The sequence below is a fragment of the Scyliorhinus torazame genome, chromosome 15, assembly GCF_047496885.1.
Source record: "Scyliorhinus torazame isolate Kashiwa2021f chromosome 15, sScyTor2.1, whole genome shotgun sequence".
NCBI classification, from domain to species: Eukaryota; Metazoa; Chordata; class Chondrichthyes; order Carcharhiniformes; family Scyliorhinidae; genus Scyliorhinus; species Scyliorhinus torazame.
Window position 1 is genome coordinate 126,090,105 of NC_092721.1, and position 24,526 is coordinate 126,114,630.

The 24,526-nt window shown below is 49.2% G+C and overlaps 1 protein-coding gene across 1 annotated transcript in view; it reads left to right on the plus strand.

The window, feature by feature from the left end:
- The window catches only part of LOC140391800 (GRIP and coiled-coil domain-containing protein 2), a 103,801-nt gene that overhangs the window by 73,943 nt on the left and 5,332 nt on the right, over nt 1-24,526 (plus strand). Inside the window, exons 18-21 of the mRNA XM_072476684.1 lie at nt 6,637-6,813; nt 9,163-9,380; nt 21,931-22,125; nt 22,821-22,960. Coding sequence (XP_072332785.1) covers nt 6,637-6,813; nt 9,163-9,380; nt 21,931-22,125; nt 22,821-22,960 — 730 coding nt within the window. The remainder of the gene's footprint in view (nt 1-6,636; nt 6,814-9,162; nt 9,381-21,930; nt 22,126-22,820; nt 22,961-24,526) is intronic.

The window sequence follows — 24,526 nt, forward strand, 5'->3', positions numbered from 1 at the left end:
GATCCCTGAGGGGGGGGGTCTCCCTATTCATGGGATCCCTGAGGGTGGGTCTCCTTATTCATGGGATCCCTGAGGGGGAGGTCTCCCTATTCATGGGATCCCTGAGGGGGGGTCTCCCTATTCGTGAGTTCCCTGAGGGGGGGGTCTCCCCATTTGTTGGATCCCTGAGGGGGGGTCTTCCTATTCGTGGGATCCCTGAGGGGGGGTCCCCCTATTCGTGGGATCCCTGAGGGGGGGTCTCCCTATTCGTGGGATCCCTGAGGGGGGGTCTCCCTATTCGTGGGATCCCTGAGGGGGGGTCTCCCTATTCATAGGGCCCCCGAGGGGGGTTCCCCATTTATGCGGTCCCTGGCAGGGTCTCCTGTTCATGGGGACCCTGAGGGAGGGGGTTCTCCCTATTAATGGGGTCCCTGAGATGGGTCTCCATGCTCATGGGGTGCCTGAGGAGATCTCCCTATTCATGGGGTCCCTGAGGAGGTCTCCCTGTGCATGGGGTCCCTAGAAATGGGGGGAGTCACCCTATGACGGGGGACCCTGGGAAGAGAGGGGGCTCCGAATGAAGAGGGACCCTGGGAGGGATGGGGCACCCTATGAAGGAGGGGGACCCTGGGAGTGGGGGGCTCTCTACGAATGAGGGGGACCCTGTGAGGGGAGCTCCCTATTATTGAGGGGGACCCAGGGAAGGGAGGGAGGCTCCATATGAAGGAGGGGAACCCTGGGGAATGGGCTCCCTGGGGAATGGGCGCCCTATGAGGGAGGGGGACCCTGGGGGGGGGGGGGGGCTCCCTATGAAGGAGGGGGACCCTGTCGGGGGCTCCCTATGAAGGAGGGGGACCCTGGGGGGGGTGGCTCCCTATGAAGGAGGGGGTCCCTGGGGGGGGGGGGGCTCCCTATGAAGGAGGGGGTCCCCCCTATGAAGGAGGGGGTCCCCCCTATGAAGGAGGGGGTCCCTGGGGGGTGGGGGGGCTCCCTATGAAGGAGGGGGACCCGGGCGGGAGGCTCCCTATGAAGGAGGGGGACCCTGGGGGGGGGGGGGCTCCCTATGAAGGAGTCGGACCCTGGGGAGGGCCCCCCTATGAAGGAGGGGGCCCCTTATGAAGGAGGGGGACCCCCTATGAAGGAGGGGGACCCCCTATGAAGGAGGGGGCTCCCTATGAAGGAGGGGGACCCTGGGGGGGGGGGCTCCCTATGAAGGATGGGGATCCCTGGGGGGGGGATGCTCCCTATGAAGGAGGGGGACCCTTGGGGGGGGGGGGCTCCCTATGAAGGAGGGGGACCCCCCTATGAAGGAGGGGGACCCTGGGGGGCTCCCTATGAAGGAGGGGGACCCTGGGGGGGGCTCCCTATGAAGGAGGGGGCCCTGGGGGGCTCCCTATGAAGGAGGGGGACCCGGGGGGGGGGAGGCTCCCTATGAAGGAGGGGGACCCGGGCGGGAGGCTCCCTATGAAGGAGGGGGACCCTGGCCGGGGGGGGGGCTCCCTATGAAGTAGGGGGACCCTGGGGGGGGGGGCTCCCTATGAAGGAGGGGGACCCTGGGGAGGAGCTCCCTATGAAGGGGGGGGCTCCCCTATGAAGGGGGGGCTCCCTATGAAGGAGTCGGACCCTGGGGAGGGGCTCCCTATGAAGGAGGGGGACCCCCTATGAAGGAGGGGGACCCCCTATGAAGGAGGGGGCTCCCTATGAAGGAGGGGGACCCTGGGGGGGGGGCTCCCTGTGAAGGAGGGGGACCCTGGGGGGGGGGGGGGGCTCCCTATGAAGGATGGGGACCCTTGGGGGGGGGGGGGGGTGCTCCCTATGAAGGAGGGGGACCCTTGGGGGGGGGAGCTCCCTATGAAGGAGGGGGACCCTGGGGGGCTCCCTATGAAGGAGGGGGACCCTGGGGGGGCTCCCTATGAAGGAGGGGGCCCTGGGGGGCTCCCTATGAAGGATGGGGACCCTGGGGGGGGGCTCCCTCTGAAGGAGGGGGGACCCTGGGGGTGGTGGGCTCCCTATGAAGGAGGGGGGACCCTGGGGGTGGTGGGCTCCCTATGAAGGAGGGGGACCCTGGAGGTGGCGGGCTCCCTATGAAGGAGGGGGACCCTGGGGGTGGGGGGCTCCCTATGGAGGTGGGGGACCCTGGGGGGGGTCTCCCTATGAAGGAGGGGTACCCTGGGGTGGGGGCTCCATATCAAGGAGGGGGAGCATGGTGGAGGGGGGCTCCCTATGAAGGAGGGGACCCTGGGAGAGATGGGGCTCCCTATGAAGGAGGGGAACCCTGGGGGGGGGGCTCCCTATGAAGGAGGGGGACCCTGGGGGGCTCCCTATGAAGGAGGGGGACCCTGGGGGGCTCCCTGTGAAGGAGGGGGACCCTGGAGGGGCTCCCTATGAAGGAGGGGGACCCTGGTGGGTGGGGGCCTCCTCTGAAGGAGGGGGACCCTGGGGGGAATGGCTCCCTATGAAGGAGGGGGACCCTGGGGGGGGGGCTCCCCGAATGAGGTATAACCTGGGGGGGCGGGGCTCCCTATGAAGGAGGGGGACCCCCTATGAAGGAGGGGGACCCCCTATGAAGGAGGGGGACCCTTTTGGAGGGGCTCCCTATGAAGGAGGGGGACCCTGGAGGCGGGGCTCCCTATGAAGGAGGGGGACCCTGGGGGCGGGGCTCCCTATGAAGGAGGGGGACCCTGGGGGGGCTCCCTATGAAGGAGGGGGACCCTGGTGGGTGGGGGCTTCCTATGAAGGAGGGGGACCCTGGGTGGGAATGGCTCCCTATGAAGGAGGGGGACCCTGGGGAGGCTCCCCGAATGAGGTGGACCCTGGGGGGTGGGGGGGCTCCCTATGAAGGAGGGGGACCCCCTATGAAGGAGGGGGCCCTGGGAGGGTGGGCTCACTATGAAGGAGGGGGACCCTGGGGGGTGCTCCTTTTTATGGAGTGGGGGCCGCCCTTTGAAGGGGGGGGCTTCCCCATGAAGGGGGGCTCCCTATAAAGGGGACCCTGGAGAGGGGCTCTCTGTGAAGACAGGGGACCCTGGAGGATGGAGGGTTCTCTCCATGAAGGAGGAGGACCCTGGGAAGTGGGGGGGGGCTCCTATTGAAGGGGTACCCTGGGAAGGGAGGGGGACCCTGGGAAGGGGGAGGGGTTCCATTGAAGGGGGTTCTGGGAAGGTGGAGGGGCTGTCATTGTAGGGGAGGGGCTCCTGTTGAAGGGGGACCCTGGGAAGGTGGCGCGGTCCCGTTGAAGGGGCACCCTGGGAAGTGGGGGGGGGGCTCCTATTGAAGGGGTACCCTGGGAAGGGAGGGGGCTCCTGTTGAAGGGGGAACCTGGGAAGGTGGAGGGGTTCCATTGAAGGGGGTTCTGGGAAGGGGGAGGGGTTCCATTGAAGGGGGTTCTGGGAAGGGGGAGGGGCTCCCATTGTAGGGGAGGGGCTCCTGTTGAAGGGGGACCCTGGGAAGGTGGAGAGGTCCTGTTGAAGGGGCACCCTGGGAAGTGGGGGGTGCTCCTATTGAAGGGGTACCCTGGGAAGAGAGGGGGCTCCTGTTGAAGGGGGACACTGGGAAGGGGGAGGGGTTTCATTGAAGGGGGTTCTGGGAAGGGGGAGGGGCTCCCGTTGAAGCTGGACCCTGGGAAGGGGGGCACTCCTGATGAAGGGAGACCCTGGGAAGGGGGGTGCTCCTGATGAAGGGAGACCCTGGGAAGGGGGGTGCTCCTGATGAAGGGAGACCCTGGGAAGGGGGGTGCTCCTGATGAAGGGAGACCCTGGGAAGGGGGGTGCTCCTGATGAAGGGAGACCCTGGGAAGGGGGGTGCTCCTGATGAAGGGAGACCCTGGGAAGGGGGGTGCTCCTGATGAAGAGGGACCCTTCGTGCTAGCGGGTTGGATCACCTCCATACTCTGGAAGGTGGGGGCACCCGAGGAATTCGGCGGGGCCGCGGTGGCTGGCTGCGGGACTTTGTTATCAGGCCACCCACTCAAAATGGCGGCCCAGGGGAATCCCTCATAGTCCTTGCCATGATACATTTGCATGGCAAGGGTTACAGAATTGGTTCCCAATTTGCGCTCCCTGGGGGAACGTAAATCAGGTGTATTTCTGCTTCGCCAGGAGAACATGGGGCAGGATTCTCCGTTTCGCCGGCTGATCAATGGGGTTATTCATTGTGCGGCAGCCCCATGCAGTCAGGAAACCCCTGGGCTGCCGGCAAAACGGAGAATCCTGATGGCCATAGTCTCCCAAAGGGAGAATGCACCCCAATTAATTATTTCAAAATTGGAAGGGCACTTAAGGGAAATAAACCGGGAGGGATATGGGGATCGAACAGGGAAATGGATCTGTTTTGGATTGCTAGACAAACCGCCTGCATGTACTAAGTGGGTTGAAAGGCCTCATTCTACTCTGTTATTACTCTGACCAATGCCTGTAAAGGTCAAATTTGAGTTCAGAATTATTTCTTGGATACTTTATAATCATTTCACAAGTTCAGCAGTGCTCCTGGTGCGCTCATTATCAACATATCAGACAAGTTAGGACTTTGGTTTGGGTATGGACAGTTGTCTGGAACAGTGTTGTGGAACCCACCAGGGGTAAGACCATACTACATTTAGTAGTAGTAACAAACCTCAACAACATAAATGTGGCTTAAGGGGCCAAGGATGTAACTGTCGGCTCATATCTGAAATGTGGAGAACTAAATAGAATGGAGGTATACCTATCTAAAATAGTTTAAGTCAATTAAAGATTATTCTGAAACAATATAGTGCCAGACCAACTTGAAGTATTGTTTACAATTTTGATTTCTATGCTTCCAAAAAAAATGTGCACCGGGGTGGATTCACAGAAAAAACAACAAAAAAATGACTCAAAGTTTCAAGGGAAAACATGAGAAAAGTTGAAGTTGGGCAGTATAGAGAGACGGAGGTTCAAGGATGGGTAGGAATGGCATCAAGGTGAATATAGAAGTTAAAACAGAATATTGCTTCAAGGTGAATTTGACCAGTAAGACCAGAGAAATTAAATGTAATTTCAAGTAAATTACAATAGATCTTGTATTCAAAGCATGAAAATCATTTGGAATAATCTTCCTTTTAACTTTTCTCTGAAATGTTTCATTAAAGACACTTTGTTTAATCTACTGGTAGCTTATTGGATTCATACATTAGAGCTTTTCAAAATACAGTTGGTTGTTCATTTGGATAAAATCAAATGTTTGAAGATAGATTGTGAAAGGCCAAATAGTCATATCTTGCCTTTCACTGGTTTGTGCCATGTCTTGGAGTGAAATTGTAGTGTATTTTTCTCTCGTCTGTCAATATGGGGATGTGTTGCAGCAGCCTTTGCTACAATCATTAACCTAGCAAAAGTAAGACTTTGATTCCATGATTTGTTTTGTGAAATTGCAATATGCTTAATATGGGATTGCTTGGCCAATAGTATCCTAGATGTCGGGATTTGGACTGTATAATAAACCCCAGAGTAAGAAAAATCTTGTTGACGAATAACCATATTAGCAAATAGGACAATCACTAATTTAAAATGTAAACTATCGAGGTTTATCAGACAATAAAAATTTATCCCATTGATATGTAACATTTCATTAGGTGAGACATGGCACAATACTTAAGTTCAACACGTGTCTGCCTGTCTTTCCCATAGATCCTGGGACTTCTAGGGTCTTCTCTTTTTGGTTCCTTCTACCTGGTCTACAATATTATGAGGGGCATAGACAGAATGGATAGTCAGAGACTTTTTTTCCAGGGTAGAGGGGTCAATTACTAGGGGGCATAGGTTTAAGGTGCGAGGGGCAAGGTTTAGAGGAGATGTACGAGGCAAGTTTTTTTAGAGGATAGTGGGTGCCTGGAACTCGCTGTCGGAGGAGGTAGTGGAAGCAGGAACGATAGTGACGTTTAAGGGGCATCTTGACAAATACATGAATAGGATGGGAATAGAGGGATACGGACCCCGGAAGTGTAGAAGATTTTAGTTTAGACGGGCAGCATGGTTGGCGCAGGCTTGGAGGGCCAAAGGGCCTGTCCCTGTGCTGTACTTTTCTTTGTTCTTAAGGCAGTCCTCAGCCCTGTGGTAGTTACTTTAGTCACTAACTAGGTCTAATGCATGGTTCCTGCAGCAACCCTGCAGCCTGTGACAAAAACCCTTGACTGGCAATGTCCAATGCAAATGCTAGCAAGTGTCCTACTGACAAATGATATACTCTTCTCCTAACACCAGATAAATGCCCAAGTGTTCTATGACAAATGCTAACCCTGGGCAAGTGCAAAAATCTCAGCGATGCACCATCATTTTTATACAACTTCGAGCCCAATATTTGCAGCTCTTGACCAATGGAAGAGTGCTCCCAGCATCCCCACAACAATCTAACCTGAAGCTACTTTGCTGGCCCATCAGCATTGTCGCTTTGGCTTCTCTTTACTGCAAAGCAAGACTTGCTGGAGCCCAAATATGTTCTTTCTTAAAACTACCTTACAGTATTTTGCAATTAAAGAGATGCCAAATTTATAATCCAAAATTCACAAAGAATCCCAATAAAACATTTCATCATTGAGCAGAAGCACTATTAACTGTGATCATTCAAATTGATAATTAATTACACAGGTGAGCCAATGAAGTGTGATTGTTCTGAATAAATGTAAACATTTTTTTGGTTTAGAGAACATCACCAAAAGGTGGTTGACCAACTCAAGGCTAAGTTGCAGGAGACTCAGTGCAACTTACAAGTCAATGTATGTGAGCTGCAGGCTCTACAGTTGGAGCATGATATGCTGCTGGAGCGACATAACAAGATTCTGCAGGAAACTGTGTCCAAGGAGGCTGAGATTCGAGAAAAGTATGTCTTTTTATTGTTTTTCAAGCTCCACAAGTAGTTCTTAAGTAGACATAAGTACCGTAATTAATTTTCTGAAATAAAATCTCTTGCTGCATTTGATTGTGCAGTTTCAAGTATTTACTGTATTTTTGGTTCAGTTACAATTCATGTAATTTTATGCTATTGCTTTGAAAAAAAATTTTTTTTTTTTAAATTAGAGTACCCAATTCATTTTTTCCAATCAAGGGGCAATTTAGCTTGTTCAATCCACCTACCTTGTACATCTTTGGGTTGTGGGGGCAAAACCCACGCAAACACTGGGAGAATGTGCAAACTCCACACGGACAGTGACCCAGAGCCGGGATCGAACCTGGGACCTCGGAGCCGTGAGACTGCAGTGCTTCCACTGCGCCACCATGCTGCCCTTTGCATCTTTTATACACTCTATAACCAGAGACTTTTCCATTTGTCACAGATAGAGCTGAAATTTTGTCAGTACCACTCTTGAACTTTGAAGATGAATTGATGTTTTTGCACATTCAATATGAGATATAAATATCAGTAAATCTGGAGTTGCAATTAAATTCTTCAGGAGCTTTTTTTGTGTTTATAATAATAATCTTTATTATTGTCACAAATAGGCTTGCATTAATCAGATGCTCTTTCCTAGGGTCGGGGAGTCCGGTACAGGGGGACATAGGTTTAAAGTGCTTGGGGAAAAGTTTAGAACAGATGTGCGAGGCAAGTTTTTTTACACAGTGGGTGGTAAATATATGGAACACGCTGCCTGAGGAGGTGGTGGGAACAGGTACGATAGCGGCATTTAAAGGACATCTGGACAAATATATGAATAGGGTGGGAATGGAAGGATACGCACTCCGTAAGTGCAAACAGTTTTAGATTAGGCAGGTGCCATAGTCGGCGTAGGCTTGGAGGGCCGAAGGCCCTGTTCTTGTTCCATATTGTTCTTTGTTGTTATTAATACTGCAATGAAGTTACTTTGAAAATCATTTAAAGCACTGAGGTGCTACCACACAAGATTTTAAAATGTTAATTTAAATGAATCTGAAAGGAATATTTTTACAAACTAGACTAATCCAAACAAGCTCAAACTTGATGTAAATAAATTACAGGTAACATACTCCATTTTGCTCTTCACAAAGCAAACATTGAATATTCAGACCTACTTCATGAAACTAATTTTGGACCTTTTTTGTCCTCACCCATTGTGTCCCACTGTTGTTTACAATCAGAATTATCATAATGTTTCTGTGTTGCACATGAATAGCCTACTGTTATTTGAAGTATGAGTTATTTAATAGTGGCTTATTTCAAAGTGAGCATTAACAACCTATTGGATACATTTGGAAGTCATTACAAGTAATTGTGTTCCAGAAATATGCAGTTTAAAAAATGAAATTTCATGCAGAAATACATATGTATTTGTGGTATTTGCATGCAAGTGTACAAATTGTCGGCTTTTGAGTTCATTTAAATCCAGATCATAATAAATTATGATGCTTGATTTGAGATTTTTAACACTATATATTTTGTATTGTCTAAACTAACTAATAATAATAATCGCTTATTGTCACAAGTAGGCTTCAATGAAGTTACTGTGAAAAGCCTCTTGTCGTCACATTCCGACGCCTGTTCGGGGAGGCCGGTACGGGGATTGAACCCATGCTGCTGCCTTGTTCTGCATTACAAACCAACTGTTTAGCCCACTGTGCTAAACCAGCCCCTTATCTTATCTACTTGCGCAACACATTACATTACCAATACTCTAGATTTGTTTATGCATTGCTGGAGTTTAATACCTCAGTATATGTTGATAAATCTAAATATGGTGAATTCTTCAATTCAACCCAGGAATTTCAGCCAGAAAACATAGAATCATAGAAACCCTACAGTGTAAAAGGAGGTCATTTGGCTCATAGTGTTCGCAATGACCCTCTGAAAGAGCAGCCTACCTAGGCTCTATCCCCATTTAGGGGCAATTTAGCATGGCCAATCCACCTAACCTGCACATCTTTTGGTCTCTGGGAGGAAACCGGAGCATCCGGATGAAACTCATGCAGACAAGGGGAGAATGTGCAAACTCCACAGTTGCCCGAGGTCAGAATTGAACCCGAGTCCCTGGCGCTGTGATATCCAAAAAAAAATGTAAAACAAAATATGGAGAGATGTTCCACTGTTACGCACATCCTAACTCCAAGGAACATGAACAGAAGATAGGATAGTAGTCTCTTGCCTACTCCCCTTAATGCAGCGGAGGAAACAGTCTCAATTTTATAAGGAAGTTTTATATAACATTTCACAAATGCAGTGAGGTGAACTTGTTGACACTTGCATTTTTAAACTTTACAGACTTTGCTGTGTGCAGTCTGAAAACATACTGCTGAAATCAGAGCATGCTCAAACTGTGAGTCAGATGATTGCCCAGAATGAAGCAGCGCACCAAAGCTTCCGTGACCAAGCCCGGCACCTGCAAGAAGATCACAGAAAGACCGTTGAAACATTGCAGAAACAATTAACCAAAATGGAGGCACAGATTCTCCAGTTTCAAGCTGAAAACAATTTGGCAAGTGAGTCTCGTTATAGAACCATTAAAAGAAACATCTGTTAATGTGAGATTGCAATCATTATACAGCATATCATTTTCGATCAATTTAAAGACCATACTCTGCTGATTTAAAAGGAGAGAGAACAACTTCTTACAATTATTTCAAAATTGTTCTAATTTAAGAAATGCTTTCTATTTTGATATCTGTTACTTACAGAACATACTATTGATTTGTCTTAAATTGTGAAAATTGGTGGCGCAGTGGTTAGCACTGCTGCATCACGGCGCTGAGGTCTCTGTTTCGATCCCGGCTCTGGGTCACTGTCCGTGTGGAGTTTGCACATTCTCCCCATGTTTGCGTGGGTTTCACCCCCCACAACCCAAAGATGTGCAGGGTATGTGGATTGGCCACACTAAAAAAAATTGCCCCGAATTGGAAAAAAATATTGGGTACTCTTTTAAAAAAAAAAAAAAAAAATTTTTTTTAAAGTTGAGAAAATTGAAAATTTTTGCATGCCTTTCAGAGCATTATTTGAAATTGACATTTCTAGCTGATAACTTTCTCCCTCTAAAGTATTTTTCTTTTTCTTTTTTTAAATGTGTTTATTCAAATTTTCCAACAATTTTTAACAAACCCCCCCCCCCCATAACAAAAAGAAAGAAACGCAAACACAACAGTCAAAAATTATACAAAACATTTTCATTGGGTTTCCCCATATACAGTAACCCCCCCATATGACATTCAAAGATACCCGTAGGGAAGCCCCCCCCCCCCCCCACCCGAATTCCCTCCCCCACCATTGGGTTGCTGCTGCTGCTGACCTCCTCCTAACGCTCCGCGAGATAGTCTAGGAACGGTTGCCACCGCCTGAAGAACCCCTGCACAGACTCTCGTAAGGCAAACTTTATCCTCTCCAGCTTAATGAACCCTGCCATGTAATTTATCCAGGCTTCCACAATGGGGGGCTTCCATAATAGCAAGATCCTCCGCCGGGCTAACAGGGACGCAAAGGCCAGGATACCGTCCTCTTTCGCCTCCTGCACTCCCGGCTCGTCCGTTACCCTAAATAGTGCCAGCCCCCAACTCGGCTTGACCTGGACTTTCACCACCTTGGACATAGTCCTCGCGAAACCCCTCCAAAACCCATCCAATGCCGGGCACGACCAGAACATGTGGACGTGATTCGCCGGGCTTCCCGAGCACCTCCCACATCTATCCTCCACCCCAAAGAACCTACTCAACCTCGCCCCTGTCATATGCGCTCTGTGAATAACCTTGAATTGTATTAGGCTGAGCCTGGCGCAAGAGGAGGAAGAATTAACCCTACTCAGGGCATCAGCCCACAGACCCTCATCTATCTCCTCCCCAAGCTCCTCCTCCCACTTGCCCTTTAACTCCTCTACCGAGGCCTCCTCCTCTTCTTTCAGCTCCTGGTAGATCGCCGAAACCCTGCCTTCTCCAACCCATGCACCCGAAATCATCCTGTCCTGAGTCCCCTGAGCCGGGAGCAGCGGGAATTCCCTCACCTGCCGCCACACAAACGCCCTCACTTGCATATACCTGAAAGCATTTCCCGGGGGTAACCCAAACCTCTCCTCCAGCGCCCCCAGGCTCACAAACGTCCCCTCTATAAACAGGTCCCCCATTTTTCTAATCCCTGCCCGATGCCAGCTCCGAAATCCCCCATCCATCCTTCCTGGGACGAACTGATGGCTCTCCCGAATTGGGGATCAAACCGAGGCTCCCACCTCGCCCTTGTGTCATCTCCACTGCCCCCAGATCTTCAACGTCGCCGCCACCACCGGACTCGTGGTGTACCTTGTCGGCGAGAGCCGCAGCGGTGTCGTCGCCAGCGCCCTCAGGCTCGTGCCCACACAGGACGCCATCTTTAACCTCTTCCACGCTGCCTCCTCTCCCTCCATTACCCACTTACGGATCATCGCCACATTGGCTGCCCAATAATAGTCGCACAAATTCGGCAGAGCCAGCCCTCTCCTGTCCCTACTACGCTCCAGAAACACCCTCTTTACCCTTGTGGTCTTATTTGCCCACACGAAACCCATGATACTCCAACCTACCTGTTTGAAAAAGGCCTTGGGAATCATAATGGGAAGGCAGTGGAACACAAAGAGAAACCTCGGGAGGACCATCATTTTAACCGACTGCACCCTGCCCACTAGCGAGAGTGGCAGCACATCCCATCTTTTGAAATCCTCCTCCATCTGCTCCACCAACTGCATCAAATTGAGTTTGTGCAGGGCCCCCCAACTCCCAGCCACCTGGATCCCTAAGTACCGAAAGCTCCTTTCTGCCCTCATCAACGGCAGGTCGTCTATCCCCCTTCCCTGGTCCACTGGATGCACCACAAGGAGCTCACTTTTCCCTACATTAAGCTTAGACCCCAAGAAGTCCCCAAACTCCCTTAAGTTCCGCATGACCTCCGCCATCCCCTCCACTGGATCTGCCACATACAGCAACAGGTTGTCCGCATACAGCGACATCCGATGTTCCTCTCCCCCTCGGACCAGTCCCCTCCATTTCCTGGGCTCCCTTAGTGCCATGGCCGGAGTCTCAATCGGCAATGCAAACAGCAAGGGGGACAGGGGGCACCCCTGCCTCGTCCCTCGGTACAGCCGAAAGTACTCCGACCTCCGCCGATTCGTAGCCACACTCGCCACCGGGGCTCTATATAGCAATCTGACCCAGCCGATGAACCCCTCCCCGAACCCAAACCTCCGCAACACTTCCCAAAGATACTCCCACTCCACCCGGTCGAATGCCTTCTCCGCGTCCATAGCTGCCACTACCTCCGCTTCTCCCTCCACCGAGAACATCATAATCACATTGAGGAGCCTCCGCACATTAGTGTTTAGCTGCCTGTCCTTTACAAATCCCGTCTGGTCCTCATGAATCACCACCGGGACACAGTCCTCCATTCTTGTAGCCAGCACTTTTGCCAGCAACTTAGCATCCACATTGAGGAGCGAGATCGGTCTATACGACCCACACTGCAGTAGGTCCTTGTCCCGCTTCAGGATCAGAGAGATCAGCGCCTCGGACATTGTCGGGGGCAAGGTCCCCCCCCCCCCCCCCCCCCCCCCCCCCCCTTGCCTTATTGAAAGTCCTCACTAGCAACGGGACTAGTAGGTCCATGTATTTCCCTGTAAAACCCGACCGGGAACGCATCTGGCCCCGGGGCCTTCCCCGCCTGCATGCTCCCCAATCCTTTAACCAGCTCCTCCAGCCCAATTGGCGCCCCTAAACCAGCCACCTCCTGCTCCTCCACCCTCGGGAACCTCAGCTGATCCAAAAATCGTCACATCCCCTCTTCCCCCGCTGGGGGCTCAGATCTGTACAGATCTCCATAGAAGTCCCTAAATACCTCATTTATTCTCACCGCACTCCGCACCGTATTCCCCCCGCTATCCTTAACTCCACCTATCTCCCTCGCTGCCTCCCTCTTACGAAGCTGGTGTGCCAGCACCCGACTCGCCTTCTCCCCATACTCATACGTCGCCCCCTGTGTTTTCCTCCACTGTGCCTCTGCTTTCCCTGTGGTCTACAGGTCGAACTCCGTCTGGAGGTTCCTCCGTTCCCCGAGTAGTCCCTCCTCGGGGGCCTCTACATATCTCCTGTCCACCCTTAAGATCTCCCCCACCAACCTCTCCCTCTCCCTGCTCTCTCTCTTCTCCCTGTGGGCCCTGATGGAGATTAACTCTCCCCTGACCACCGCCTTCAGCGCCTCCCTGACTACCCCCACCTGCACCTCCCCGTTGTCAATGGCCTCCAAATATCTTTCAATGCACTCCGCACCCGCCCGCACACCACCTCGTCCGCCAATAATCCCACATCTAGACGCCACAGCGGGCGTTGATCCCTCTCCTCTCCTAACTCCAGCTCCACCCAGTGTGGGGTGTGGTCCGAGATGGCTATGGCCGAATCCTCCGTTCCCACCACTTTTGAGATTAGCGCCCTACTCAAAATTTAAAAATCTATCCGGGAGTAGGCTCTGTGGATGTGGGAAAAGAATGAAAATTCCCTGGCCTGGGGCCTGGCAAACCTCCATGGATCCACTCCCCCCATCTGGTCCATAAACCCCCTAAGCACCTTGGCCGCAGCCAGCCTCTTACCCGTCCTGGACCTAGAGCGATCCAGTGCTGGGTCCAGCACCCCCATTATCAAGCTTCCTACCTCCAGGTCCGGAATCCGACCCAGCATGCGTTTCATAAATCCGGCATCATCCCAGTTCGGGGCGTATACGTTTACCAGTACCACCCGCACCCCCTGCAACCTACAGCTCACCATCACATATCGACCCCCATTATCTACTACAATATTCATTGCCTCAAACGGCACCCGCTTCCCCACCAGTATTGCAACCCCTCTGTTCTTCGCATCCAACCCTGAATGGAATACCTGTCCTACCCATCCCTTTCTCAGCCTAACCTGATCTGCCACCTTCAAATGTGTCTCCTGGAGCATAACCACGTCTGCCTTCAGTCCCTTTAAGTGCGCGAACACCCGGGCCCTCTTGACCGGCCCGTTCAGGCCCCTCACATTCCAAGTTATGAGCCGGATTGGGGGGCTGCTCAACCCCCCCCCTTGCCGACTAGCCATCTCCTTTTCTAGGCCAGTCACGTGCCCGCGGATCCCCCAGACGGCGGACCCCTGCCCGACCACCTCTCCTACTTCCAGCTCCCCTTTGGCCATTGCAGCAGCAACCCTATTTCCCCCCCCCCCCCCTCCCCCCGCTAGATCCACATCTAGCCCTTTTGCTCCCCCATAACACTCCCGTAAGTCTGCTGACCCCGGCCTCTCCCACCATTCCATCGACCCCCTCCAATGTGAGAATCCCTCCCTGGCAGTCAGTGTGCGCTCCTCTCCAGCGCGCACGCACACACACACACACCCAGCCCCCACCACCGTCCTTCCCTAGCGCGGGAAAAAGCCCGCGCTTTCCTGAGCCGGCCTTTTGCAGCCTTACCCCAATTCCCCATCCCTGGGCCTCCACTCCCCCTCTTCCTTCGTGGGGGTCTGCCCCTCCAACACCGACGCCCACAGTCTCCCACAGTCTCCCCATCCAATCGCTTCCCCCATTTCCATCCGGCACCCAAACCAGAGGAACATTCCCTAAATGTAATAAACACTATATACACAGTAAACATCCCCCCCACAACAAACCCTCAATTTGAGTCCAACCTTTCAGTCCGTATAAAACTCCAAGCCTCATCAGGCGTTTCAAAATAGTGGTGCCGATCCTGGAACGTGACCTACAATCACGCTGGCTGCAGCATACCGAACTTCACCCCCTTTCGATGGAGCACCGCCTTAGCCTGATTAAAACCCACTCTCTTCTTAGCCACCTCTGCGCTCCAGTCCTGGTAGATTCAGATCTCCGTGTTCTCCCACCTGCTGCTCTGCTCTTTCTTGGCCCATCTCAGGACACACTCTCTGTCCATAAAGCGGTGAAACCTCACTACTACAGCCCTTGGCGGCTCGTTGGCCTTGGGTCTCCTTGCTAGGACCCGGTGAGCCCTATCTAGCCAGAGGCCTCGGGAAGGCTCCCGCGCCCATCAGCAATTGAGCATCGTGCTCACATATGCCCCAGCATCGGGCCCCTCCACTCCTTCGGGGAGACCCAGAATCCAAAGATTCTTCCTCCTCGACCTATTCTCCAGGTCCTCAAATCTTTCCGTCCCCCTCTTGTGCAGCGCCTCGTGCGCCTCCACCTTCACCGCCAGGCCCAAGATCTCGTCCTCGTTCTCTGAGGCTTTTTGCCACACCTCCCGGATCGCCGTCCCTTGGGCCTTCTGGGTCACCACTAGCTTCTCAATCGCCGCCTTCATTGGCGCCAGCATTTCGGTTTTCAGCTCCTCAAAGCAGCGTCTAAGAAACCCCTGCTGCTCCTGCGACCACTGCGCCCATGCTGCTTGGTCTCCACCCGCCGCCATCTTGTTTTTTCTCCCTCTCACTTTTCGCTGCTCCAAGATCACTTTTTTCACTTGTCCAATCCATATAATGTCGGGGGGACCTTGCTGTCACCTTCCCACACTGGAAGCCGTCGAACAATTGCCGTTGGGGCCGTCTAGAGAGCCCAAAAGTCCGTTCCCGGCGGGAGCTGCCGAACATGCGACCTACCTAGGCATAGCCGCAACCGGAAGTCCCTAACGTATTTTTCATTGCCTTTATCCATTTATTAATTTTGTACTATTACAGTATTGTTTAAATAATACCAACATACAATCTGTTCCAAAATTGTTCTTGTACGAGGAATTTCAGCCGTACTTTTCGGGCCTTCCCCCACCCGGGGGGAAAGGGAGGGGGGGATGCATTCAGCAGGAAACACTATTGACAATGACAGGAACACAAGATCCCACCTCCAGCCAGCCTACTGTTGCGAAACACGCCACAAGGGTGCAGAAAATCCCACCCTTTGTCTCTCTCTTCCACTGTTAATTTCTTCTGATAGTAACCCCACTTGTTCTTGACTCGCAGTGCATGATGAGTTTGGTTCAACTGGACCGTGGTTAGGGAAGACAAGTACCAGAATATACGTAAGAGCTTATTTATTGCTTTAAAATGGTCATTATGCTTTGGGTCACATAGCAAATGACCATGCGAGGACCTATTTGTTCTTCTGGAACATAGGAGCAGAATTAGGAAATTAAGCCCTCCGATCGTGGCTGATCTCTTCCTGGTCTCAAATCCATCTCCATACCTGTTCCCCATATCCCTTTAACCCATTTTTTTAACGGAAATGTATCAATCTCCTTCTTGAAACCATTTAATGCCTCAGATTCCACCCCACAATGGGGCAGCGAATTCCACAAATTCACCACCCTCTGCGAGAAATAGTTCCTCATCTCAGTTCTAAATCTACCACCTCACAACCTATATCTGTGACCCCTCATTCTAGATTGCCCTATAAGGGGGAACATTTGGTCTACCTTTACTTTATCAAACCCTTTTAGTATCTTTCCTCGATCAAATACCCTTTAATCCTTCTAAACTTCCGCAAGTATAAGCCTTTTCATCCCCAGAATCAATCTGGTGAATCTTTTCTGAAATGCCTCCAATGCCACCACATTGTTCCTCTAATAAGAAGACCAAAACTGGACACACTACTCCAGATGTGGTCTCACCAACACCCTATACAACTGAAACACTTCTCTACTTTTATACTCTTATCCTTTTGCACTAAACGCTAACATTCCATTTGCTTTTTTAATTACATGCTGTACCTGCTTAGAGACTTTCTGTGATTCATGAACAAAGACACCCAAATCCCTCTGCCCAGGTGCATTTTGAATTGGTTTTCCATTTAGATAATTTGCCTTTCTATTTATTCGGCTAACTTTGTCCCTACTTGCAGATCATTTATATAGATTGTGGCAGTTGAGGTCCGAGGACTGACCACTGCGGCACCCCACTAGTTACAGTTCACCAGCCAGAGAATGACCCATTTATCACAACCCTCTGCTATCTGTCAGTCAGCCAATCCTCAATCCAATCTAGTACTCTACCCCCAATCCCCTACGATCTCATCTTCAGGATTGGTCTTTTATGCGGCACCTTGTCAAACGCCTTCTGGAAGTTTAGATATACCACATCCACAGGTTCACCATTATCCACCTTGCTGGTTACATACTCAAAGAACTCGAGCAAGTTTGTCAAGCATGACTTACTCTTCATAAAACCATGCTGACACTTGTGGATTGAGCTATGTCTTTCCAAATGTTCAGTTATCTCCTCCTTGATTCCAGCAACTTCCCCACTACAGAGGTTAAGCTAACCGCTCTATAGTTTTCTACTTTTTGCCTCTCCCTTTTTGAATAGGGGCGTCACATTTCCAATCCATCAGGACACTTTCAGAATCCAGAGAATTCTGAAATATTCTAACCAATGCATCCACTATCACTGCTGCTACCTCCCTTAATACCCTAGGGTGCAGGTGATGAGGTATTTGATGTGGGGAGGTGATACATGCTTATCTTGAAAGCCATGAGGTGATTGAAAGATCAAACAGGAACACCGCCAAAGTGAGAAAAAATGCCAAGAAGATTATATTGGATATGATGAGGGCGGCACAGTGGTTAGCGTTGCTGCCTCACGGTGCTGACGTCCCAGATTCGATCCCGGCTCTTGGTCACTGTCCGTTTGGAGTTTACACATTTTCCCTGTATTTGCGTGGGTTTCGCCCCCACAACTCAAATATATGCAGGGCAGGTAGATTGGCCACGTTAAATTGCCCCCCAAAAAAATTGGAAAAAATGAATTGGGTACTCTAAACTTTTTAAAAATATATTAGATATGATATATACTGGCCAATGCCAGTGTTTCTAGTGCACATTGTCTCCTTTATATGGTTATATGGCTTCCCCTTAAAAGCAGCTATGCTATTTGCCTGAAATAGTGTTCTGAATGGAATAATTAAGCCTAGACGTGTAAATGTACAGTGAGATTGGCTGCCGTTGGCATCAATGCAGCATTTAACCAAGTGTGACATCAAGGAGCCCTGGCAAAATTGAAGTCACCCCGAATATTGCTTCTGGGGGACCAGGCTCCACGTCCACATGTAAAACCCCGAGATGGTGCTGAAGACCGTCCTCCAAAACCTTTCCAAAATGGGCAGGATCAAAACATATTCACATGATTTGCAGGGCCCCTCCCACATCGTTGACAGATATCCTCCACCCCTTCTAATAACCGGCTCATCTTAGACTTTGTGAGTTGCGCCCTGTACACTACCTTCAGCTGCATCAGCCCCAGTCTCCCGCATGAAGTCAAGGCATTTCATAGAATCATAGTATTTACAGTGCAGAAGGAGGCCAGTTGGCCCATCGAGCCTGCACCGCCTCTTGGAAAGAGCACCTCACCCAAGCACATGACACCACCCTATCCCCATAACCCAACCTAAATTTGGACACCAAGGGGCAATTTAACATTGCCAATCCATCTAACCTGCACATCTTTAGACTGTGGGAGGAAATCGAAGCATCCGGAGGAAACCCACGCAGACGGGGGAGAAAGTGCAAACTCCACACAGTTTGATTTTGATTTGATTTGATTTATTGTCACATGTACCGAAGTACAGTGAAAAGTATTTTTCTGCAGCCTAAGAAACGTACACCGTAAACAAAAAAAAGAATTGTAGATAGTTGCAGTGAATGTGAAAATCAGATTTACCCTCTGCAGCACCTCGCACCGCAAACCCTCCTCCAACACCACGCCTAACTCTTCTCACTTCACCTTAACCCCCTCCGGGAACACCCCGTCCTGTTCCAAAATCCTCCTGTAAATTGCTGAGACAGCCCCCGCCGACAGCACCACCTCCAACAATGAAGCTGTGGGCGCTATCGGCAAGGTCAGGAAGACCTGCCTCACAAAGTCCTGCACCTGCATATACCTAAAGATTTCACCTCGCGCTGACCCAAACTTCTCCAAACTTGCAAATTGTCCTGCCAGAAACAAATCCTTCATTTCCTTAATCCCCCTCTCTTTCCATCCCCGACACCTTTCATCCATCCATCCCGACTCGAACTTATGATTCCTCCTGATCAGCATTTCCCCCTCCCCGCACCCAGCTCCCAACCTAAAATTGTCTAAACTGCCTCCAGATCTTCAAAGTGGCCTCCACCATCGGACTCACCGTATACTTCCCTGGGGCCATCGGGAGTGAACTATTGTCAACGTCTGCAACCCCGACCCCCTGCAAGATGCTGCCTTCATCCTCACCCACTTAGGCCCCCCCCCTCCCTACTTTAACCCCAAACCTTCTCTGCATTTGGCGCCCAATAAATAATACAATACATTTGGGAGGCCAAACCCCCCCCCCCCCCGCCCCCTTCCTCCTGTGGTATCATCTTCCTAATCTTGGTCATCTTCCTGGCCCAAACAAATGAGTGAGTCCAGCCTGTTCACTCACCTAAAAAAAATGCCTTGGGCAAAACGACTGCCAGGCTTTGAAACAAGAACAGAAATCGCGGCAAAACATTCAATTTTACTGCCTGCACCCGGCCCACCAACGATTGTCCTCAGCCAATCAGTCTTCACCTTCCCCACCAAGCTAGTGAAGTTAAACTTCCGAAGCCCTGCCCAATCCCGCACTACCTACACCCCAAATATCTAAAATGAGACTCCACCAGGTGAAGTGGCAGGCCCCCCCCCCCTCCACCACACCCTCTCCCATTCCCGGAGGGAAGACCACAAAATATTCACTTTCCCCTAGATTCAACTTATACCCTGAAAACGCCCCAAATCTCTGGAGCAACCCCATTATTCTTCCCATCGAAGAGCTCTGCTCCAGAATGTACAGCAACAAATCATCTGCATATAAGGACATATAGGGCGGCATTGTAGCACAGTGGTTAGCACTGTTGCTTCACAGCGCCAGGGTCCCAGGTTCGATTTCCGCCTTGGGTCACTGGCTGTGCAGAGTCTGCATGTTCTCCCGTGTCTGCGTGAGTTTCCTCCGGGTGCTCCGGTTTCCTCCCACAAGTCCCGAAAGACGGACTTGTTAGGTGAATTGGACATTTGGAATTCTCCCTCCGTGTACCCGAACAGGCGCCATAGAGTGGCGACTAGGGGATTTTCACAGTAACTTCATTGCAGTGTTAATGTAAACCTACTTGTGACACTAATGAAGATTATTATTATGTTCCACCACCCCACCCCCTTCACAACCCCAAGCTCCTCAGTGCAATGGCCAAGAGTTCTACAGTCAATGCAAACAGAAGGGGGGGCATGGGGCATCCCTGCCTCGTACCTCAATGCACCACAAAATACCCTGAGTTCATACTATATGTGCGCATGCTCACCACTGGCTCCTTGTATAGCAGCTGTACCAACGCCACAAACTTCGGTCTGATCCCAAATTCCTCCAATACCACCATCGAATAACTCTACCCAATCGAACGCCTTCTCCGCACAGGAGACATTCATGCCACGCAAGTGTCAGGCAATGGCCATCTCCAACACGAGTATTTAATCATCTCCCCTTGGCATTAACAGCATTATCACACTGTTTCCCCGAAGGCTAAGTTAGGTCGGTTGACTGTAGTGAATTTAGAACAGACCTAGCTAACATGGTAGTTATTTTGTTAACTTTCTTTATCAGACTAATGCAATTGACAGAAAAATCTAAAATGATTTGGGACTGTAATTATTGTTTTATGATTATTTTATGAAAATGAAAATGAAATGAAAATCGCTTATTGTCACCAGTAGGCTTCAAATGAAGTTACTGTAACAAGCCCCTAGTCGCCACATTCCGGCGCCTGTTCGGGGAGGCTGGTACAGGAATTGAACCGTGCTGCTGGCCTGCCTTGGTCTGCTTTAAAAGCCAGCGATTTAGCCCTGTGCTAAACCAGCCTCTGGTGGAAAACTATTTCACTATTTTCAGTGTATCTTATTTCACTTTTTTGGAACGAAGGGAAAATATCCTCAAGACATTCCAAGTGATTGTTCTTCCAATATTTAGAATGGTGATTCTTTACATTTCTAAAAGTAATTATAAAACTGAATTGCATAATCTTAAAATGATCTAACTGCAATTGTATTCTTTGCATATCGAAACTGCTGATCCTGGGGATTACCATTGACCAGATGTTAATTGGACCAGCCACATAAATGCTGTGGCTACAAGAGCAGGGGCTGGGAATCTGTGGTGAATAGCACAACTCCTGACTCCCCAAAGCCTGTCCGCTATCTAAGAGACACGAATCAGGTGTGTGATGGAGGACTTCCCATTTGCCTGGATGAGTGCAACTCCAACAACACTTAAAAAGCTTAATATCATAATATCATCTATTGCAAGCAGCCCACTAGATCAGCACCTCATCCATCCACCACCAACATACAGTGGCAGCAGTATGTGTCATCTACAAGATGTACTGCAGCAGCTTACCAAGGATCTTATGACAGCACCTTCCACCCCTGTGGGCTCTACCATTTAAAAGAACAAGAGCAGAAGATGCATGGGAATACCACCATGTGCAAGTACCCCTGCATCTTGCACTCCATCCTGACTTGGAAATGTATCCCCTTTCCTTCATTGTTGTTAGGACAAACTCCAAGAACTCTTTCCTTAATAGCACTGTGTGTATGCCTATCACAAGCACTGCAGTGGTTCAAAACGTCAGCTCACCACCACCTCAAAAGGTGATTAGAGTTAGGTGGTAAATGTTGGCCTTGTCAACAATGTCCACATCCCAAGACAAAACAAACGCTCCATTCAATGGCCAGCGTCTGCAACTAAGTGTTGCAGATACCACCAAGAACAGATAACGTGGTGATAGGTATTTAATGTTTAAATTAATATAAATCAGAACATTACTCAATAGTCAGTGTAACTTTAGATCAAAAAACTAAAGTTAACACTGTAGTGATTGTATAGAATGCCCCTAAGAGGATGAGAATCATTTTCATCGCTTCCTTTACAATGTCACTTCCACATCTTGCATGAATTTCCATAGTATCCATTTAGCGTTCCAAGCAGCAGTTCATTTCCTCATATTACACATTGACATATGGAAGAGCCAATATGATTTTGTTCTTTTTCCTCTTGCCGAAGATCCTCCACTACTTGAGCCATCCGGGAAGACTTTGCGTGACCGAAGAAACATGGACATATCAGTGTTAGATATAAACTCCATTGACCGTGGAGAAGGAGAAGGAATGGAGATGACTGAAACAGAATCGGTATCTTCTACCGGTACCCAAGTTGCATCTCTTGAGCAATTGCTCACTTCCCCGGAGACTCTGTTAGGTTAGTTGACAGTTGTGAATTTGCAACAGACCGAGAATGCTGGTTAATATGTTAACGTGCCTTATTAGACCTGTATATTTGTGTATATCTGACAAAAAAATTATCAAAAGATTTAAGGCCTTGAACTTATTCTTGTATTTTCTCTTTTAGTGATTATTTACAGAAAACTATTTCAACATTTTTAGTTTGTCATATTTCATTACTTTTATGGTATCAAAAAGGGCAACCACCTTCAAAACCTACTAAATGGTACCACAAGTTTTTACAATACTGAATTTCAGATATTAAAATTATCAGTACCTAACAGTATTCTTTGTCTCTCAAAACTGCAAAAGAAGACAAACATTTTCTCAACAAAAGGAAAGGCAATCCTAAGGAGGAACCATTTGGGGCCTCCCTAGTATATTTCCTAAAGTTTAGATTGAGAACGGTATTAGTAGATGTCTAGAAGCACATCACTTGCTTTTCTCCCTCAATCAACATTGGTGTATGTTATGGAGGGGAGGAAATTGGGAAAAGTATAAAATTGCAACTTAAAAAACACCTGCTCATCTTGCCAGATTTGGAATTAAAGATTTAGGGAAACTACTATTGGTTTTCTTTTTGGGGAAAAAGGTTTAAGAAAAGCAATTAAAATATTTTTATATCCAGGTTAACCGAAAAACTGTTTTTACTATTCCATTGATGGTTTGCAGATGTTCCTCAGTGGCAACCAGAGCCAACCAAGGAAGAGATAACACAGAAATTAAGCACAGCTACTAAGAGCATTGACCATTTAAATGGGCTCCTACGTGAAACTGAAGCAACCAATGCTATTCTTATGGAACAAATTACGGTGGGTGCATGCACAAAGTGGGATGGAGAACTAAAGTCACTGGTTAAATAATGCATTATCTATTCATTTTGTGGAATTTGTTCATGAAATTAATTCATTCATTGAAACTTATGAAATTCTTAAAAGGCTAGACAGGGTAGATGCAGATGATGTTTCCCCGGACCAAGAACCAGGGGACACAGTCTCCGAATAGGGTAAAAGCCATTTAGGGCTTAGATGAGGAGCAATTTCTTCACTGGGAAGGTCATGAAGCTTTGGAATTCTCTCCTCCAGGGGGTTTTGGAATCTTAGTCATTGTGTATGTGCAAGACAGAGATCGATAGATTTCTAGAGACTGATGACATCAAGGGATATGGGAACATGACGGGAAAATGTCGGTTAATAGACAATCAGTCATGATCTAGTCAATTGGTGGCACAGGCCTGAGAGGCTGAACAGCCTACTCCTACCCCTCCTATGTTCCTATTCTATCCACCTGTATTGAGCCACAGCCCATGAGGGTCATAATTTTCTCCCTCTCTTGACTGAAATTCTGCTTGATGCTCTCATTCTGCCCTCCATCCAGTTTCTGATAATGTCCACCCATCCAGTCCTTCTCCAACTTCGCCTGTTCATTCTGATATTTCACCTTTTTGTTGCCAACATCAGACTCTCACTCCGATTTTCATGCAGCCAAATTCATTGTCCAAGCTGATTCTAAGGACCTTTTGCCCAAGCCACAAGAAATAACATTCATCCCACCTTAATTCATTCTAACTGAACATCAAAGGGTTCCCTTAAATGATGAATTTCAGGTTTTCACCTCCACCAACCTATTTGTAATCCATTGCACATATAAATTCCCCCTTTTTGCAGAGATCGTCCCAACAGCAGTCCTAAATTTGATTTCTATTAGGTGAGAACCAAGTCGCTTTAGTTTCATTTCTAAGACATTTATGCTTTTCACTCTTTGATCCCCAATCAGTCTCTTCAATGCTGGCAAGTTATGATTTTCAAATGGTCCTCTGAAACTTGGGATTAATCTCTCCGCTTTTCTATGTTTGCTTTGTACCATGGTGAAAGATTCATGTCACTAGAAAACAAAAATATAAAATAGACTTTATTTTATGTAACTTCTGGTGCTTGGGAGTTATTTTTACTATTAAGAAGTTAGGCTGCAATTTATTTGTATCAAGTTCTTCTATGCCACAGATTTTGAATGTAGTAAATTTATGAACCAATTTACACAAAATGGCAGCTTTTCAAAAATAACTTAGAATCCAGCCGTCTGCAGAATAATAAACTGAGGGTGGGCTCTTCACACCCCTTTTGGGAGTGAGCTTGCCTACGCTTGGCCAGCTCAGTCCACTTTAATTTTTTGTAACCACCCCTAGGTGTCCTCCCCCACAGGCCTCACAAACCCTGGTGCCAACACTTGCAATGTTCCAATCCATTTACAGCATACCTCATCATCCAAGTGCAGAACCAGCACTAGTCACTACTCCCCGCTGGTATTACAGGCATATTGAGAGCTGCTGGCTTCAGGTTGGCAGCTCTGAGGCAGGACTACCTGTGTCTGAGGGCAGA